The sequence below is a fragment of the Microtus oregoni genome, unplaced genomic scaffold, assembly GCF_018167655.1.
Source record: "Microtus oregoni isolate MIOR12 unplaced genomic scaffold, Mior012 000007F_ref0000211, whole genome shotgun sequence".
Lineage (NCBI taxonomy): Eukaryota > Metazoa > Chordata > Mammalia > Rodentia > Cricetidae > Microtus > Microtus oregoni.
This window is the reverse complement of record NW_024543066.1, coordinates 46,831,944-46,852,919: the sequence shown is the minus strand read 5'-3', so window position 1 is coordinate 46,852,919 and position 20,976 is coordinate 46,831,944. Positions and strand designations below refer to the sequence as shown.

The 20,976-nt window shown below is 44.7% G+C and overlaps 1 protein-coding gene across 1 annotated transcript in view; it reads left to right on the top strand.

Moving 5' to 3' along the window:
- Rftn1 (raftlin, lipid raft linker 1) overlaps positions 1–20,976 on the top strand; it is a 193,689-nt gene that overhangs the window by 78,656 nt on the left and 94,057 nt on the right. The window contains exon 3 of the mRNA XM_041655937.1: positions 4,867–5,053. Coding sequence (XP_041511871.1) covers positions 4,867–5,053 — 187 coding nt within the window. The remainder of the gene's footprint in view (positions 1–4,866; positions 5,054–20,976) is intronic.

The following is a 20,976-nucleotide window of genomic DNA, read 5'->3' as shown; positions in this document are numbered from 1 at the left end:
AGGGGGTGTTATATTTTGTCCAGGAAGCTTTTAGCTCTAAGACTAATATTTTCTTTATTGCACTGATTTGGGAATGTGAAGGATAAGGAGTTGGGTGGGGATGGAGAACAATCTAATGGCCCGAGTCCTTTAGTGTCATCATTATCCCGTCTGCCAGCTCCCCCTGCCAGGCCCCCACCCATTCTGAACGTGATTGTTTGGGCTTCGTTGATTACACGCACATCCCATCTGAATTTTATAACCACTATTTGACGGGAGAAAGAACTTTATTGTAGTCACATAGCTGTGGTGAGCTGCTAGTGAGGAACAGGGAATCTGCATTGAGCTGGGTGTGGTGATTCGCAAGGGTAGTTGCAGCTACTGGTGTTCCAGGCCTAGGCTGCAGACGCGAGTTTTTGCCAGGAGCCTGGAGGCTCACAGCAGTCAGTTAGGGATGAGTTTCCCTCCGCGTTTTCCCGTGGTGTATGGAAGGGAGAGCTCTGGTGCCGTGTGGAATTCCTAAGGATCCTAGGTCTTGTTGTAAACCTTGTTTTTAAAGAAATGGCTGTAAAAAAAGTGCTAAAAACTGTCCAGGCGCTGGGTTCTAATCCTAAAAACTGCACTCAGCTAAAAGCGCTTACCTAGTGTGCACAGGCGCTGGGTTCTAATCCTAAAAACTGCACTCAGCTAAAAGCGCTTACCTAGTGTGCACAGGCGCTGGGTTCTAATCCTGGGCAACAGAAAACTTCAATTTAAAAAGTCATTAAAACTTTCATTTATGTATAAAGAGAACAATGCAAATGGCTTATAAATCTTTTTCTGAAATGGTCTGTGCGGATCATAGTAGTTCTGAAAGTATAATAAATGCCCAGCCCTTCTGCCCTGCTCTCTGTTATAATTTGTCTCCACTGTCAGTGTCTAGAGAAATATTACTATCCCCCGTCTGTGTTTTTAGTAGAAGAGCAACCTCACACTGACAGGCACCTCTGTTTTTAATGCAGCAGTGCACCGTGGACACTTTCCCGTCAGCCTCTGACACTCTTGCTGTCACCTTTTACTCTTTCTGGGCTTCATCACTTGGGTGCCCGGCATTAACTAGTCTTCAACTAGTTTATGAAGAACTCTTTGGTTCCAAGTTATTGCTTTTCGAATGACATTGTTGGAAATAGCTTTGCCCATAAATCCTCTTTTTAATCATTAATTTTCTGCACGATTTCTCATTTTATTTTAAAAAATGTTTATCTTTTATAAAAACAAAGAAAGCAGGGATGGGGGCTATCATATGTAGCTCCATCACCAGGTCCAGTAGGATCACCAGGTCCAGTAGGTTTAGCTGGACTTCTGTGGATTCCACTCCTAGCCTTGTTTGTGAATTTTAAAATAGCTGTAAGACACATACTTTATTTGTGCATGACTTGATATGTATTTCCCAAGGTGGGAGTATTTATTTTCTGCATCATCATTGCTTGCGGTCTGCACTCATCAGTATCGAATCTTTGTCTCATCTTCCAGGCTACCTGCTGATATTCTGAATTGTTTACTGCAGTCCGAAACCGGGGTCTTGTTAAGTAGCAGGGTATGAGATGAAGTCCCTGGCTGTTGTGGACTGCTCAAGTGTGTCAGGACAGATTAGGAATCGAGAAAATAAGCCAAGGGAGGTCTGTTGCAGTAGTAGGGGTGCAGTAGGGGCTGTTGGTGCGTCCATGATGTTCAAGTGCCATGCCCTGGAGGTGCCGTGCAGAGGGAGGAGGAAGTCGAGATGTGCCGGATGCTCATGAGGAGTAATCTACAAACTCAAAGACAGTATCTCACGGGATAGCTGTGTCAGAACCCTCTACATATGACAGTATCTCATGGGATAGCCATGTCAGCATCCTCTACTGATGGAGGAAGGTCATTGGCTAATAAAGGCACTGCCCTGGCCCATTTTATTGGTTAGAGGATAGGTGGGAGGAGTAAACAGAACAAAATGCTGGTAGGAAGAGGAAGTGAGCGCAGAGACTCCACAGCTCTGCTCTCTCGGGAGCAGATGCCTCAGAGAGAGACACCATGCCCCGCTCCCGGCATGAAGCTCCTACCCAGGATGGACTAGGCTAGAATCTTCCCGGTAAGACCGGTTCTCACAGATTATTAGAGATGGGTTGATCGGGATGTGAGAATTAGCCTGTAAGTGCTAGAGCTAAAGGGCCAAGCAGTGCTTAAAAGAATACAGTGTCTGTGTAATTATTTTGGGGCATAAGCTAGCCATGTGGGCGGCCGGGTGTGGGGGACGCAGCCCTGCCGCCCCATATTACTTCACTCTACATGTGACAGTATCTCATGGGATAGCTGTGTCAGAACCCGATACATGTGACAGTATCTCACAGGATAGCCATGTCAGCATCCTCTACATGTGACAGTATCTCACAGGATTGCCGTGTTAGAACCCTCTACATGTGACGGTATCTCACAGGATAGCCATGTCAGCATCCTCTACATATGACAGTATCTCATGGGATAGCCATGTCAGCATCCTCTACATATGACAGTATCTCATGGGATAGCCATGTCAGCAACCTCTACATATGACAGTATCTCATGGGATAGCTGTGTCAGAACCCGATACATGTGACAGTATCTCACGGGATAGCCATGTCAGCATCCTCTACATGTGACAGTATCTCATGGGATAGCCATGTCAGCATACTCTACATATGACAGTATCTCACGGGATAGCCATGTCAGCATCCTCTACATGTGACAGTATCTCACGGGATAAGCCATGTCAGCATCCTCTACATATGACAGTATCTCACGGGATAGCCATGTCAGCAACCTCTACATGTGACGGTATCTCACAGGATAGCCATGTCAGCAACCTCTACATGTGACGGTATCTCACAGGATAGCCATGTCAGCATCCTCTACATGTGACGGTATCTCACGGGATAGCCATGTCAGCATCCTCTACATGTGACGGTATCTCACGGGATAGCCATGTCAGCATCCTCTACATGTGACGGTATCTCACGGGATAGCCGTGTCAGCAACCCTTGTAGATACCTCTACAGTGAGAGGCTGGCCCTCCAGTGAGGGTGGCTCTGTGTTCCTCGCTACTGGGATGACTTAGTGACTGTCTTGGCCCCGCTGTGTCGCTGTGACTCCTATGTGTCCAGTTCTGGGAGTTGTATGAGTGATGTTGGTCCTGGGCCAAGTGTCTGTGCACTGCTTCACAGTGCAGTCAGCTGCAATAAGCCTGTCTGCTTCCCCAGCAAGAGCATTAGGGACATGCAACCAGGGAGTCTATTACCCCAATAGAAACAAAATATAAAATGACTAGGATATGATAAATATGTAATATCCATGTGACAAAACTTTAATTTGCTCCAGAGGGACCAAAAATACAGCTCAAGTAAAAATGGTGCCGTGCTGTTTGTGGCCAGGAACCTGCAGCATGGCGAGCAATATGCACTCTCGTTTAAGCTGTAGTTTGAATATGAATCAATAAAAATATCAATACTTTTTAGGAAATAAGGGGGAATTTGGTTAGCTTACTTTAAAAAATTATTTTGCAAAAGTAGTTAAACAAGCCTTCAAAAATAAACAGGAAACAGACCCAAGATACTTAAAAAACTAACTTGGTGAAAATAGCGTTGCACAAAAATAAGTTATTACAGTCATAAACAACTATATTCATTAATGGCAAAAGTCATTTCTCAAATCATTGAAGAAAAATGGCAATACAGAGGTCTTGGATTCATAGTACATGCTTTGTACAAGTTAAATCTGAAATATATTTAAGATTTACATGCAAAAAAATGTGATATATCATGAAGCATTAACAAAAAAGTTTTTGTATATTCCAAGGTCTTCCTGCCATAGTAACGTGAGGAACCTATTCGTGAAAACCCACTTTAGCAAAGCCAAAAGGCTTTTCTTATTATGAGATCATCCAGGACATGGGAAAGAAACTTTTATATATTACCAATGAGAAGCAAATCCATAATTCTTTATAAAAGATCTGGTAATATCTGAACATGTTATAGTCTGTTACTCAGTACTTTTGCTTGTTTATTTTGAGATGTGGTCTCACTGTGTCCCCCATTCTGGCCTTGAATTCCCAACCCCACTGCCTTGGCTTCCAGAGTGCACGGATTACAAGGATGCACTGTAACCAGGCTTTAGAAATGTATTTTCTATATGTGTGTGCATGTGAAATCTTGTAGGAATGATATTTTTATTGAAGCCATATGGAAACAAAAGCTTTTAAAATCAATGATGTAACACATAAGTAGATCTATAAGAAATAAACCAGGAAGTGCTCTGAGCATCTGGGAGTCTGAGGCAGGAAGATCCCTAAGAGTTTGAGGCCAGCCTGGTCTACAGAGTGAGCCTCATGTCACTGAAGCAGATGAAACCGATTGTGAGCACCGTGCCCAGCCTAACAAGGTACTTTCCTTATGAATCACTTTGTAGTGCACAGAACGGGTGTATGACGGGTATATAAGGTTGTTCTGAGGTTTGTATAGGCAGGCCTACCATGGATGAATTAGCAGTGGTCATTACATATCCAAAAATAGATCATAGCCATTGCCTCTAGGGAAAGAGTGAGGCAGGGGGCTTGGATGTAGACTTTCCACTACATACAAGTTCACACCATTTGACTTTTAGACCTTGTCTGCCCTGCTCATATTAATAAACATGCTGGAGAGAAGGCTCAGCAGTTTAGAGAGCTTTCTTTTATTGATGTCTTTGGATGAAGTAGGAGAAGATGACTGTTTATAAAGTCTGTGGAAGGTTTATCTGGGAAGAAGTGACCTAGAAGGTCCTTCCCAGGGCAGAGGGGTCTTAGGGTTTGGATGACAGTGGTGATGGGCCTCTGATCAGCCTCTTTTCTCCCCATTGTAGAGGAGCTGCCGCGGTCCTCGGCTGTGAGGTTAGCCTCTCTGCGGGACCTGCCAGCCCAGCTCCTGGAACTGTACCAGCAAGGCTTCTCCCTGGCTGCCCTGCACCCCTTTGTGCAGCCGACGAACAGGCAAGAGAAGAGATTCCTTGAGCACATCTTCAGGGCCATCCTGGTCAAGAAAACCAACAGGTAAGGACCCCGCAATGTCAGTCCCATGTTGTGTGGAGACTGAGGCTTCTGGATGTAGAGGAGGGTGGGTTTGTGTGTCACCACCAGGGCCTTGCCTTCTGACAGGGAGATGTTCCATGGCAAGAAACAATGCCATGTCCAGCTGCAAGAGGAGTTCAAGTTTTATCCTCTCAGCTAGAACAATGTCTTCTCGGAAGAAGCATGCTCCCAGAATCATACAGCCAGGAAAAATATAATAAAACCATTAATCTGAAAAGCCAGAGTTGGAAACAACATTTTATTAAAGGCTTTATACAGGCTCAATGTTTCCCTCCAAAGTTTAGAAATACTTCAAAATTTTGAATTCACAAGAAGTTCTGTCAGTCACCTCCGAAGAAAACATCTCTCCTACCCCCACCTCCCGCCCCAAACCCCACACTTCCTGCCCTCACCCCCACTCCTACAGCATACCCCACACCTCCCACCCCATACCTTCTGCCGCACACCCCCACCTCCCACTCCACACCCCACACTTCCCACCCCATACTCCCACCCCACATCCCCCACCTCTCGCCCCACATCCCTCACTTCCTACTCCATACCCCACACTTCCCTCCCCACACTCCAACCGCATACTCCTACCTCCCATCCCCACATCCCTTACCTTCCACCCCACCTCCCACCCCACATCCTTCACCTCCCACTCCACACCCAATACTTCCCACCCCACATTCCAACCGCACACTCCCACTCCACATCCCCCACCACCGCCCCACATTTCTCACCTCCCACCTCACATCCCCCACCTCCCGCCCCACATCCCCCCACCTCCCGCCCCACATCCCATACTGTCATTGTGCTGGTTGTGGTTTTAACTTGGTAGATGCCTATAGATGATTTCAGGCTAGTTTGTCCAACCGAGTATTACTTTTACATTTTGACTTGTGCCTAAGTGGGAAAAGAGAAAGATTTAGTTTTTCAAATGGAGAAATACTCTTTTAAAATCCTTAAAAAATGATAAAAGCAGAAAGTACAATAGGTCTAGCTACTTTTATAATATTAAAATTTGAAGCTGGGTGTGGTGGTGGATGCTGTGATTCCATCTCTTGGAAGGTGAAAGCAGGAAGGTCAGGAGTGAGTCCCAGGCCAGTAAAGTCTAGGCTCAACTACACAGGCCAGTCTCTGTTACAAGAGACTCCAGCTTAGTAAATACTAAATAAATAAATTGAAGTTTGAGAAAGGAAATTGGATTTAGCCTCTGGCCAGCAGTCTTGGAAGGAATGGGCAACAAGACTCATGTTTTAAAGTAAAGGGAGCAGGCAAGTCATGCTCGCCTTTTAAAAGTCTCTTTGCAGTGGCTCTGCATTGACCTAGCATAGTCACAAGGGACAGCTGTGGGCATGAGGTGACATGCCAAGATGGACTTCTCTTTATTTCATAGCGGCTTCTCAGGCTCTGGGCGCTAAGGTGGAACTTGTTGGTCCTGGGGCCCTGTGTGCTTTGTAAGGGGACACCGCAGTGTCTGTCTGTGTTTTCATGCTTGTTTCTTTGTGTCCATTGGCTGTGGATCAATATCTGCTATAATCACATGACGAAATTATTCTGGGGACCATAGTGGTTTTAATTTACGCAGACACACAAGATATTCATACAGTGTCAACAGCTTATGTTAACTGAGCATTCATTGTGTGCCACATATGATAACTATAATTTTGTCTGCATCAACAGCTCATGAAATAGGAACACTGACTTCCTCCTAGCTTTGCAGGGTAGAGACCCAGAGACATGCAGTACGACCACAGTCCAAACTGAGACCCAGAGACATGCGGTACGACCACAGTCCAAACTGAGACCCAGAGACATGCAGCATGACCACAGTCCAAACTGAGACCCAGAGACATGCAGTACGACCACAGTCCAAACTGAGACCCAGAGACATGCAGCTTCCCGCACCTGCCTGGAGAGAACTCTTCCACACAGCAGCCTCAAATGCATTTTACAAGGAGCTTCTAAAGGCAAAACAAAAAACAAACAAAAAACACAGAAAAACTGCATCCTAGTTGCCAGTTGCAGCAGGGGTAAAGCAGGCAGGCAGCTTAACAGAAACCAAGAACAAGCAGTGAGCTGGGGCATTTTGACTCAGAGTTTCTAGAACAGGGTTAGTCACTTTCAAGGCAAGGGTAGAGAAAGTTGGGACTTTTCGCAGCAGGTGGGGTGGGGTCGAAAAAGGAAGACTCAGTTTCAGGTTAAATCAAAGATGGTTCCAGCTGAGACAAGATGGAGCAACCTTTACCCTTTCACACTAGGACACCAACTTCCTTCCATGCCTCCATTCTTAGCTCTAGATGCTCTCAGGAAAGAGGCTTACATTCCCCACTCTCCTCCCACTTTACCCATCAACCTTCAGAGAAAACAAAATTTTGATATGGAATAAACAAAACAACCTCACCATGTGTTGCATAAGCATAGCCAGGCTCCAGTGATGCTGCTTATCGGGCTGGTTTTTCAGTCTTGGTGTTTAGAGGAGACACACACCTGGGCTGCTGTGGGAGAATGCTCTTGTACACTGTATGATTTGCCACTCATATTAGTTTAATAAAATGCTTACTGGCCACTAGGTAGGCAGGAAGTATAGACAGGGTGATCAGAAGGAGAATTCTGGGAAGAGGAAAGGCAGAGAGAGTCAGTCACCAGCCAGAAGCAGAGGAAGCAAGATGAGAATACTGCACTGAGAAAAGGTACCAAGCCATGAAGTTAAACATAGGCAAGAATTATAGGCTAGCTTAAGTTGTAAGACCTAGTTAATAATAAGCCAGAGCTAATAGGCCAAGCAGTTTATAGTTAATATAAGCCCCTGTGTGTTTTTTTGGGACTGAACAGCTGTGGGACCAGGAAGGACAGAAAATTCTGCCTGCACTGGGGTCAAGTTGTAGGGGTGGCCTCTGTGTGCTCTGCTGTGGGCGGTGATGCTAGCACAGGGCCTGGATGAAGTGTGGGTATTACAAATGCACTAGAGCAGATATGAAGCTATGCCTCTTCCTCTTTTTACACCCGGAGTAGCACTCCCAAGCTAATTTGTCTGCAGGTCTCCTGGGGATGCTGTTAAAGCACATTCTGGTTCAGCATGTCTGAAGTCAGGCCTGAGATGCTGCATCTCCAGTATGGTCCCAGATGATGCTGACCTCATTGATTCATGGACCACACTTGGAGTAGCAAGGGTGGAGAGGTCCTGACTCATCCTTATGTATCACCCACACAGTTAGGGTTTACCCTTCTTCTGTCTGGGGCAGGGCCCAAGGCTCCTGGGTGGAGGGCCCATGTTCCAAGTTGCATGTGGTCTCTGGGAAGGGCTATCGTGCCGGGGAGCATCAGTGGAACTTTCTGAGCCTCCCATTGTATACTTGACACAATGAGAGTTTTATAATTGATGACTTGCAAGGCATATTTAGTCACATGATCAGATGAGCTGGGTGACGATGCCACTGTTTAAGAGCAAACCGGATCCCCATTTTGTCCCTTACAAGCCAACCAGGACAGCCAGAGGGTTAGAGAGGGAAGAAGAAAATAAGGTTCTGAAGATCAAGACACTGGTGTTTGGGAGCATTTTCCAGAGGAGAAGGTCCAGTGACTGTGACTGGAGTTCATTCTCTGCCCCTGGATGCCCAGTCCACTGTCCCATTGGCTCTAACACACATCTTCTGGTCAACTGAGGAAGAGAAACATTAACTTTGTGATGAGTCTTTGGAACTGATTTTTTTTTTTTTTTTAAAGAAAGCTACAAAAAAATCTGGCAATGCACCAAGTGAAACCAAGGAAGCATGGCCAGTGGATCTCCATTTCCATCCTGAGGGTATTGGGCAGGAGGAGGCATGGCCAGTGGATCCCTGTTTCCATCCTGAGGATATTGGATAGGAAGAGGTGAAGGCTGAGCAGGGTCATAAGAAACACTCTTAAAGGTGCTTTTGTCTCCGGTGCAATTACCGTGTTTCTGCATCAGGGACCCTCCCCCCACCACACACACACACACACACACACACACACACACACACTCACAAGCAAACAAGCAAGCAAGCAAACAAAAAATTCTCAAAGCTCTGTATCAGCAGGTAATTGAAGAAAGAAAAACAGAAGAAAGCTTACATGATTAAATTTTAACATGAACAGATAAACCCATACTTTTAGCAAAGACTGCCAATGTCTGACAGCCATAAATACTGTTAAGTGAAATTATTTAGCTCTGGAAAGAGGAGTGAATGAGTCCTAGCTAATATTTCTCAAGTAGGGCTCACTGACAGAGTGAGGAAAACTGCCTGCTCTACTCTGCCTCCAAATGAAGTGTACTGGCAGAAAAACCCCAGAGCAACTATTTGAAGCTGGGTAAACCTGCAGCATTTGAGCCATGAACACAAAGTTTTTGGCAACTAGCCAGACTTTGCGTATGCAACATTATAATCAAACAAGCAGAAACCCAGCTTGATTCAAGCTTATATCTATCCCCCATCCATCTGTCCCCCATTTATTCATCTATCCATCCATCCATCCAGCTCCCCATCCATCCATCTACAAACATCTATTAAGGTTGTAAGAATATCATAGGTATTCTTCGTTTATTTCTAGACCATCATGACAAGCAGACATAATAAATAAAGCAAATCACATTTTTTTTCTTTCCTAGTGCATATAGCAGCTCTCTCTACATTGTATTATATTCTTATTAAGTATGTGGTAAAGCTTTATGTTTTTTTTAAATGCACACACCTTCATTTAAAAAGTAGTTTATTGATGAACAGTGCTAATGGTTATATAAGCTGTTAAGAAAATGGTATCAGTAGACAGGCTCAGTACAGCTGCGACAAACCTCTGGATTTGTAAAACACGGATTAGCCGCAAAGCATGGTAAAACAAGAGTCCCGTGTTCTCGTTAATACGATGTTCCAGGAGCCGTACCTGGGGGAAGGTAGAGCGCTCCGTTAGATATAGGATTTGCTCTCCCGGGACCAGCTGTCTGGTTGAGAAATTACTCATGACGTATCTGTCATGTTACTACTGAAAGAGAAATCTTATTTTAACCTGGGCCTTGTTTCCTTAGACATTTTAAATTTTTGTATTTATATTTTGTGTGTGCGTGGAGACCAGGAGACGGCTTGAAGAAGTTGATTCTGTCCTCCACCGCGTGGGTCCCAGGACTCACACGCACACTGTCAGGCTTGGCAGCCTTTCCTTCTGAGCCATTGCTGAGCCCTGGGCCTTGCTTCTTTGGGGCACATGCAGTATGAGGTGGGAAGCGTTTATGGAGGTCTCAGAAGAAAAGCTCCACAGCGCCGTTTGGGTGACTGGAGAGCATCCTGATGAACTGAAATCGTCACAGAGTTCCCCCAAAGGCAGCAGTCAGCAGTGACAATGCCTCTGAACCCCCCTCCCCCCCGTGGGACAGATTTCACCCAAATCCACAGAACACTGTCTGATCTTTTCTTCTGGAAATCGTGTCAATCTGCATCCCTGTGCTGATCATTCTTCACCTGAGTTTGTTGAATTCAGTCAGAGTCAGTTTCCTTGGGAAAGTGACTCCGGCAGAAATAGCTGAACATGTAATCTTGAAAAAGTGAAAAGACTTTGTGCCTCCCTTCCTTAGTTCTTTCTGAAGACCACTTAGTGGAGATATATACATACATACATACATATATATATATATATATATATATTTGATATTTATTGAGCTCTACATTTTTCTCTGTTCCCCTCCCTGCCTCTCTCCTCCCCTCTTCAATCCCACTTAGTTGGTTTTAATGTACAATATAGTTCATTTTGCCTGGCGTCTGGGTGTAGATAAGTTACTTTTTTTTCTGTGCAGTTTTCATTACAATGAACTGCCAAAAATCTTATAACTTGAAGGCTGAGGGAAATCGGTTATTAAAATGTCATGTCTTTGTTTTATGAGTGTGGAGTTAGTTCCAGGTGGTTCTGCAGTTGTAGATGGAGAAATGTGATGCTCCAGTTCCCAGATGCTGAATTGTTCTTCATAGCAGAGATAGTTTTGAGCCAGTTCACTGTGCCGATAGGGTTTCTGTCACTTATGGGTTAATGCCACTTGGACCCAGGTTAGCTAGAATAAGGCCTAACCTAGCACGGGGGCTGGGCATGGTGGGTAGGTGCCCTATGGCCTAGGGGATGAGACTCACAGAGGAACTAAAGCGGCTACAGACTACACAACATGCATCTAATCAAAATTCCCTTGGCAACCTTTCTAAGTTCCCATGAAATGCAATTCTGCTGGGATTGGACTACTGTTTCCCTGCTGTGAAGCCCTTTTCAAACCTGAGCTGGTTGGTTTTACAGTGCAGTCCTTTCTAGGATGGCGAGGCGCCTGTCAGTAGGAAGGCATCTGTGGGAACTAAGACTGGGGACCAGCAACTCCCTTCGTCCTTTTGGAGGCTTTCTGTGGCCCACCTGCCTGTTGACTAAGATAATCGACATTGTTTTATGTAACGAATGTCCTTAGCAATTAAATTTCTAAGATAAATCTGTGTTGAGTGATTTTACTGGATAGAGATGACTCTAAAGAGATTCCCTTTAGGCCTTCAGAATCCTCCCTTTCGTGGGCTGTGAACTGCACATACAGTGATAGTGATGTCAGACTAGTACTTAGGGCTTGGTTTGCATCTTTGGCAGAAGTGTGTCGATGGGAGAGTCTTTGAAATGGAGGTCGAGCACTCTTCGTTAGCTCTGTATCTGGAGAGATGGGTGGATTTGAACAGAGAGAGTCTTAGTGGTTAGGGCCTTCCAGGCATGGAGTCTGGCCCAGGACGGCCTGAAGCCTGAGAATGCAGAGTTTGGCCCATGGGGCAAAGGTGGAAGTCTGGGACCCAGGGCTGGAGCAAGGCTGGGGAAGCCTCTAGAAGCTACGCCCGGCATCCTATAAGGATTGGCTCCTGTTCCATCTGCTGGTCCAGCCAAGGCACCATGCTTTCCCTCTACCAGATTGCTCTAATAATCCTTTGGAACGGTGCAGTTGGTTGTTGAAATCTCTAGTAAGTGATTTCATATAATGGAATCTGAGACATTTTTCCTCTCAGATCCTGCTCTGGCTGGTTTTGTGTCAACCTGACACAAGCTGGAGCCATCAGAGAAGAAGGAGCCTCAGCTGAGGAAATGTCTCCACGAGATCCAGCTGGAAGGAGTTTTCTCAACTAGTGATCAGTGAGGGAGGGCCCAGCCCATTGTCGGTGGGGCCACCTCTGGGTCCTGGGTCCTCTTGGGTTCTGTAAGTAAACAAGCTGAGCAAGCCAGTAAGCAGCAAGGCTCCATGGCTTTTGCATGAACTCCTGCTTCAGAATCCTGCCCTGTTTCAGTTCCTGTCCTGGCTTCCTTCAGTAATGAAGAGCAGAGTGGAAGTGTAAGCCAAATAAACCCATTCCTCCTCAACTTGCTTTTTACTCACGGTGTTTTGTTGCAGCAATAGAAACCCTAACTGAGACAGACCCCATCGGCAAGCTGTCTGTCCTTCCAAGAACTTAACGAGTAGTGCAGATTCCTGAATCAGTCAACTGCAGCCACCCCATGTCAAGTGATACCGAGAAAGGCCTTTCTTTTGTCTTTTTGCTGTGCAGTTTCCAGGAAAGCAAATCTCAGTAAGCATTTGGGGCTCACTCCTAGTTTCTCTTCTTGGGTCAGAGTCTAAAATTCTGGCAGCTCTTCCTTTCATCTAAGACAAGGCTTGCCCATGCAGTTGTCTCTAGGATCCAGCTCCTCAGGGTGAGGACTGGGGAACCAGAGACCTGGTGTCATACTCTGGGTTCTCATTGCCATTTCTTAGATACATACTTTTTTTTCCAAGAAAAGCCAGAAGTTTGGAGTTTTATGTGAAAAACTTTCTTTTTCAAATGTGACCTTTAACCCACGCTTCTGGCTGCTCTCCTGCTTCCACAGATATCTGTGCTGTGTTACTGTGGTGTGTTGGTCATGTACCTGCTGGGGCCTGCTCTCTCTTACACGGGCTGTGGACTTTGGGTTTCTCAGATGTCTGTCTTTACGTGTTGGCTGCCCCCCTTCCTCTGTGCTGAATCTTCCCCATCTTTGCTGTCTCGTCATTTCTTTGAGTGCTCGCAAGCATTGCCCCTTAGTTTTCACTAAATAGAGTCAAAACTCTACCCACAGGACTAGTGAGGTGGCTCAGTGGTTAAGAGCACTGACTGACTGTCCTTCCAGAGGAAGGTTCCCAGCACCCTTGCTGAGTAACCCACCTGTAACTCCAGTTCCAGGGGATCCCATGCCCTCTTCTGACTTTCAGTGATACCTGCACATGAGTGGCATACACTTACATAGACACTTAAATAAAAATGTGAAAATGAATCTTTTCCTTATTGTTGTTTAAAGAACAACCAAGGCCGGCAAGATGGCTCTGCAGCTAAAAGCACTTGCTGCTCCTGTAGGTTTGCCCAGGTTTGGTTCCTAGCTTCCCTTTATCAACTGGAAACCACCTCTAATTCCAGTTCCAGGGAATGAAGCACCCTCTTTTGCCATCAGACTTAAATACATGCAAGGAAAACGCTCAACTACATAAAATAAAAATATGCAATAGTTAATTTTTAAAATATTCAAATATTGCTGGGCAGTGGTGGTGCACGCCTTTAATCCCAGCACTGGGGGCAGGGGGCAGAGTCAGGCAGATTTCTGTGAGTTCGAGGCCAGCCTGGTCTACAAGAGCCAGTTCCAGGGTAGGCACCAAAGCTACAGAGAAACCTTGTCAAAAAAAAAAGATTCAAATATTAAAATCATACCTTGGATTTTAGCTACAGTTATTCACTAAAGAATCCTACGTTCATTGCAAATGGCTTTGAGTTTGGCTTATTAATTTACCAATAGTGGAGGACATCTTGATAATAAAACCACACAGCATGGACACACGCACATGCTCACGTCACACACACACACACACACACACACACACACACACACACACACACCCTACCTTTCATGGGCAAGAATAACAATGATTTGCCACAGAGTGTTTGTGTGTTATTTTTCACTCTTTGTAAGGAGCCATCTAAAGGGTGCCCTTCAATGGAAGGGAACTCTTTGTGGACCTTAAGGGAAGCAGGAATGCATTATGTTGCCTTTTTTTATGACCCACAAGATAACAGGAACATTTTCTTTGGCATTTGTAAAGGGCAAAATTGGAAAAGCGCAGAATTATATTGGAACTAAAAGGAAAATTCTTTTAAAAATTACAGTTGCAAGTGTCGCCTTTAAGTGGACTCATCTCTCTTTGTCTCTAATTTTTACCAATTACTTTAACTCTTGGGAGAATTCTAGGGCTTCTAGAAAAAAGGTTCATAATTCAGGAATATACACAGAGGGGGAAAGCACCCATAAGAGCGTACCCTAGAAAATGTTCACACTCGAGGCTGGGCATCGGCCTGGAGCTAGCGGGTTGCTGGAATCCCATGCAGTGGGCCTGCACTGTGATGGGGAGCCAGGGAAGCAGGCTTGCTCCCAGAGAGCAGAGAAACCCAGGAAGAGAGGCTCCCAAGAAGCTTGGTTCTTGGATCTGAGCGGAGAATAAATAAGCAGCTGTCTGCTCAGTGTGGAGTTCATTATGTGGATTCAGAAATAGGAAGGGTGCCCACTGGTTCTCTGCCTTCCCAAGGTATGTGTCAAAGCTGATTAACTCCCCATTGCCCTTCACTGCCCTCGGGAGCTGCTCGGTGTCACCCAGCCTACTCTAATTTATTCTTATTTCCCGGTTCCTCCAGGAGCCAACACCCTTTCTGGTGTGCTGAAGTCTCAGGATTCCTTGTTAATTATTGTGTTTGCACTTTCCCTAATACGCCAGCATCAAGCCATGCTCTCCAGGGGAGAGTTTTTTCCAATCCACACTCCTAAACGTCTTCCTCACTTTTTCATTCTCTTCCTCCAAAGTGGAGAAAATAGAAGAGGCGTGCTTTGTTTGTGTGGGGATTCATTTCCCCCGGTCTCAGAGCTGGCGATGATTGCCTGTGTCCTTCCAATGGTTCTTATTTTTATTTTTTTCAAATTAGCATTCGCGTGGTTTGCAGTCTTTCCCCACAGGTATTCTGGAATGGCAAAGAACAGTAGGCAGGTAGCTTCCACACAGATGAGAGATGCATTTCTTCGAGTTTCCTGTTGATGTTAAAATATATATGAATATCACGGTATCCCTGAAGTGTCTGTTTGTTTTTAAATAAAATAAGGCCCTGTCCTCCTACACAGGCATGCACTCTTCAAACAATGGATTCTTTAGGAGGGAAATCTATTCTGTGGCATAGTAAGGGTCCCAGGCGACCACTGAGACAGTTTTTAAGGCTATAAGCATACAGAACAGGTAACTCAGTTGCAGATAATTTTATTAAAGTGTTAGATTTTTGGATTTATATCTTTTATCTGTACTAAATTTAAGAATTCAGATGGTCTTACTTTAAATCTTTCTGGCGTGTTTTTGCCAGTTGGATGGACGTTACCAGCAGTAGGACATGGAAAACACCAGCACTAATTAAATTTACATTCTCAATAAGAATACAGTAAGACACAGATGAGAAATAACTTTCAGATGCATCGGAGGACATTATTAGTGTTTCCATGTTATGTAGATCTTGATGTAATGATTATCTCTCTAATCTGTGCACATGTTTTCTATAATACTTTAAATTGCTGAAAGATAAAACCATTTTTACATAGACATAAATGCTATAAATATGATCCAGTGAGGATCATCATTCCATTTGCTTCCTATTCATCCACCATGAGCTGGAACCTAACAACACTACAAAGACTTCCAATTCCAATTTAGAAACTTGTATTCATACAACACCTGTTTCTGAGAGCCCTCTGCTACGGTGCTGTATGTATTAAGTATCATAATTAATTCTCGCTATGCCCCCATGATGGCTGTTTTTGTTATAACATTGGTTGAAGACATTGTTATGTGTTCAGCTGAGGTTTCGTACTTAGTCCATCTGTAGCAGAAAGACACTATTATTTTCTCTAATTACCAACTTCCCACTGTATATTCCAGAAGAGCGAAGCAGCACCTATTCACGCCTTTGCAGAACTGAAGAGGCATGGGTGGGGTCTTGTGGGGAGAGTACCTAAGACTCCTGGTGTAGAAACACACCATCTTTGGCCTCACAGGCCCTGGAGCTCATGGGAGTGCCAGCATCGCAGGGATCTTCCTGGGTTTGTAGCATCGTTGTCTCTGCAGAGGGAGTCTGAGAGCAGAGGCCACACTGCTCCCCAGGCTGGTATGCACACGGAACTCTGGAGCTCCAGGGTGCTCTTTTTCTGGCTGTTGGGTTTGGTCACGTTCTGTGGCCACCAGTACATGGTTTTCTCTCCACTCTCTCAGAATGAAATGTTTTGGTGAGGGGCCTTCTGTGACTTCTGAATCGGTAGCTTTTCTTAGAGAGAAGGTGAGATCATCTCTAAAGAGGGAAGTTTATAACATACCTGTGTTCTTGGCGTGTTCATTCTTAAGCCAAATGTCGCTAAGTCCGCAAATTGCTGTGCACATTAACCTGTATCTTACTGGAGAAGAATAACCTGTTTGCCTAGTAAAGAACATTGGCGTGTTTGCAGGAGCTTCTTAATATGACTTAACTGTCTTTGGCGATAATCATCATAGCAGTTTGCTTACTATGGAGTCCCTGTACATTGCATCATGGTGAAGACTATGCAGATTGCCTCACTGCACATTCTTGGCATTTACATACTAGTCGTGACTCTTCCCATCCCATATCTGTAGCAGTCACAAATGCCTCCAGACATGGCCAGACACCTGCCGATGAGAAAACTGCTTCCTGTTGAGAATGCCTAAAGTAGAATTAGTATGCAAGGCAAGCTTCTAACTTCACTCTTTCCTAGGAAGCCATCCTTGCCAAAAAAGTTCATTATACTAACCTAATTTTGCCACCAAATGAAATGGTATGTTCATTATGATTAGGCTTTTCATATATGCCTTAATTTGTTCTTGATTTTTAAAAAGATTTATGTTTAAGTGTGTATACATGCACATGTGTGTGTACGTGTGTGTACATGTGTATGTGTGTGTACATGTGTGTGTGTACATGTGTATGTGTGTGAGTACAGGTGCCTGTGGACGCCAGAAGATAGCATCAGAGCCCTAGGAGCTGGTTACCATGGTGTGAGCTCATAATATAAGTGCTGGGGACTGAACTTATGTCCTCTGGAAGAGCAGCAGCTGCTCATACTTCCTGAGCCATGATTCTTTGTTTCTTTGCTTAATTTGTTGGCTTTGCATTATCTTTTTCCCTTGCTGGGGATCAGACTGAGGGCCTCACACTTGCTAAACACATCCTCTACCAACTGGCTTATATCCCCAACCCCTATATTATATAAATTACTACAATTAATTTGCAGCATGTATAGTAACAAAAAATATTCTTCATGATCATGGTCACTTTGCACATTATTTTTTCCGTATGAAACCTAAAGTAATTTTCTACAGTTCACCATAAAACTTGTTGAAACTGTAATTACATTAACATAGTAATTTGAGATTAATTTTCACCTTATATTTTCAGGAACACAGGGTTCAATATTGTTGTTAGAAGTAAATTGCTTGGAGCTTTGAAGTCATTTTGAGAAGTCTGTGTACTGTGCCGGGTCAGTAGTTAGCAAATGTGTGGAAGAGATACCTGGAGTACCATGGGAGAGCAGAGACCGTGATAGTCCTTTTCAGGGGAAGTCGGGAGAAGCTAGAGTCCTGGTCACTCAGCTTGGGTGGTGTTTAGATTGAAGGAGTCCTGGCCTGGTATGGATGTCAGAGGCTACCTGCTCATCCTGTCCATACAGGGTCTTTGGAAATGTCTAGGAGGAGATCAGCTAAGACCTCAGCAGAATTTATTTGTGAATTATTTATATTTTAACTAAAATAACCTTCTATGGTAAAGTGAGGGAGGACAGACAAAATATCTCATTTTCTCTTTTAAAAATATTTATTCTTAGAATTTATAATTAATCACAGCAGTTTAATTGTATGTATGTGTCTATATTTGTGTATGGGTCCATAGGAGTGGGTACCTGTGTATATCTGCATTTGTGTATGGGTGCGTAGGTGTGGGTACCTGCATGTATCTGTATTTGTGTATGATGCATAGGAACGGGTACCTGCATATATCTGTATTTGTGTATGGGCGCATAGGTGTGGGTACCTGTGTGTGTCTGCATTTGTGTATGGTGCGTAGGTGTGGGTACCTGCATATATCTGTATTTGTGTATGGTGCGTAGGTGTGGGTACCTGTGTGTATCTGTATTTGTGTATGGTGTGTAGGTGTGGGTACCTGCATGTATCTGCATTTGTGTATGGTGTGTAGGTGTGGGTACCTGCATGTATCTGCATTTGTGTATGGTGTGTAGGTGTGGGTACCTGCGTGTGTCTGCATGTGTGTATGGTGTGTAGGTGTGGGTACCTGCGTGTGTCTGCATTTGTGTATGGGTGCGTAGGTGCACCTGCGTTGGATAGAGGTAACGAGTCCCTGGAACGGGAGTTCTAGGTAGTTGTGAACCAGCTGATGTGGATACTGAGAACTGAATTAGGGTCCTCTACAAGAGCAGTACACATGATTAACCACTGAGTTGTATGCCCAACCCCTTTGTGTTTTTTCTTATTACAGAATGTGTGTGTATACATTCTACATATATACATATGTATGCACTTCTGTGTGTGTTGGTCATATATATACACATATATAACATTAAAGGAGGAAAGAGACCAGTAAGAGGTGGGAGATAGTTGGGGGAAGCAATATAGGGTAAATATGAACAAAGTACAGCGATACATATGTATAAAAACGTCAGATAACTCATACAATGTGCGCATGGCTTTGGAAAGCCTGTGCGTTGGTTGCAGACTAGGGTAACAGTGCTGTTCTCGTCACCCATCCCCAGACACCACAGAGACGGCTGGCTCAGCTCCTACAGAAGACCTTTGTTGGGCACAGAGTGAGGTTAAAGTGCCAGACATACGGAGATATAGCTTGAAGAAACTTGGAATTACCCCAAGATAGTTCGAAACATACACAGCCTTCCACTATAGTAACAAGGAGCCCCACTTCAAGTGGACTTTCCTGCCTTGAGATGTCAGCTCTGGATAACGCAGGCTTCCGACGGTCATGGAAGAACTGTGCTCATTCCACTTGTTTCTCATCTTCTCGATGCGCTAACAACTTGTTTGTATGCTTTGTGGCGTATGTGGGACGTTAGCGACACATTGGTCACACACGCTTTTTCTGAAAGGGAGGTATGGTTGAAATCATGTGGAGACAGCGAACCCAAAGGAAGCCCCACCGTCAGACTGTGGTTCCCGAGGAAGAGGTTTGCTGCTCAGAAAGGTCTGTGGACCAGTCATGTCAGCATCTCCTGGGAGTTCCTGAGAAACTCCAGGTTCTCAGACCCTACGCTGATGTGGAATGAGAATCTGCATTTCAAGTAGACTCCAGATGGGCTCTGCATCATTTAAGTTAAGGACGGAGCTAGGTTGTGTCTTTCTAACATGAATATACATTTGGATCAATTTTTGGAAACAATTTGCCTTTATTTGATGTGTATGAGTGTTTAGCCTACATGTATGTATGTGTACTGCATTTATGTGTGTGGCCTGTGGAGTTCAGAAGAGGGTGCTGGATCCCCTGGAACTGGGGTTATGGAAGGCTGAAAGCTGCCATGTAGGTGCTGGGAACTCGGAATCCAGACCCCTGCAAGAGCAGCAAGCGCTCTTAACACCTGAGCCGTCTCTCCAGCCCTGGAGCTGATGAAACTTTCAAATGAAAGCTCCACTCTCTTGAGTTGCCCTGGACACATTTCGACAGTGACCTCATTGAATGCTATAGATGCAGGGCATGGCGGTCCTATGCCCATCCTGGGTGGGGCAGGTGGAGGGAAGAAGAACTTGAAAAGCAGAAATAGCAGCAGACTTGGGCTTGGAAGCTGTAATTGTGTGCAAACCAAGGCTCCTGTCACTCAGTTGACTGGAGCCCATACAACTCTTGAGGCTCACTAATGGGTAACTGTCCTTGTTATTTCTCCGTGCAGATGTGGAACTTTTTCTGAATCAGGGATATATGATTTTACTCAATGTCCTCTTCCTGATAATGTTGTTAATTATGCATTACTATGAATATTAGCTCTGTGATTGATGTGCATGTGTGTGTACGTTTGTGTATGTGTGTTTCATAAGATCCTGTAGGAGTCCAAGAGAACAGAACTCTTCCTATGGCTGTTCCCTTTCTTCCTGCAGCCCAGAACACTGAGAGAAAGGATTTTCATTTACATTTGGCCTTCCCAGGCAAACAGCAAGGCCTTGTGTTAGATGTTGGGTGGCTTACCTAACAGAGCCGGCTCTGACTGTAAGGACCGAGACAAGATTTTCTCACTGGAGTATGTTGATGTTCCCCTGTGACAGGCACCCACTTGGCAGCACACGGCCCCTTGAGAGTGTGTGGTGACAATGCCATCATTTCCAGAATGTTCCTATAGATACCAAGCCCTTTCTGACAAAGGCGCTGCCAGAGGCGGGAGGAATCAGAAGAGGCAGCAGCCTGGGGTCTCATTCTCCTCTCTCTTCCCCCTGAGCCCTGATGCCCGGTGCTATATAGTGATAAGTAAAGATCCACGGGGATTTCGCCCCCTTTTTTTTGCCATATTTTCCTTCTCAAGAATTTTTAAACCTTCAGCACTGGGGAAGCTGAACTCCAGCACTCTTGTTTCATGGTTGCAGATTTGTCTGTTTTGCAAAAATAGAGCATACGAATCAAAGGATATCTTTTTTCTGATTATTCTGAAAGCATCATAGGAACATCATGGTTTATTTTCCTTCCACATTGTACCCACTGAAGACAGGGCCAAGATACAATTTCTCTCTCACTAACCACTCTCTCCTTGGAAATCTTACTATTCTTCCTTCAGCACAC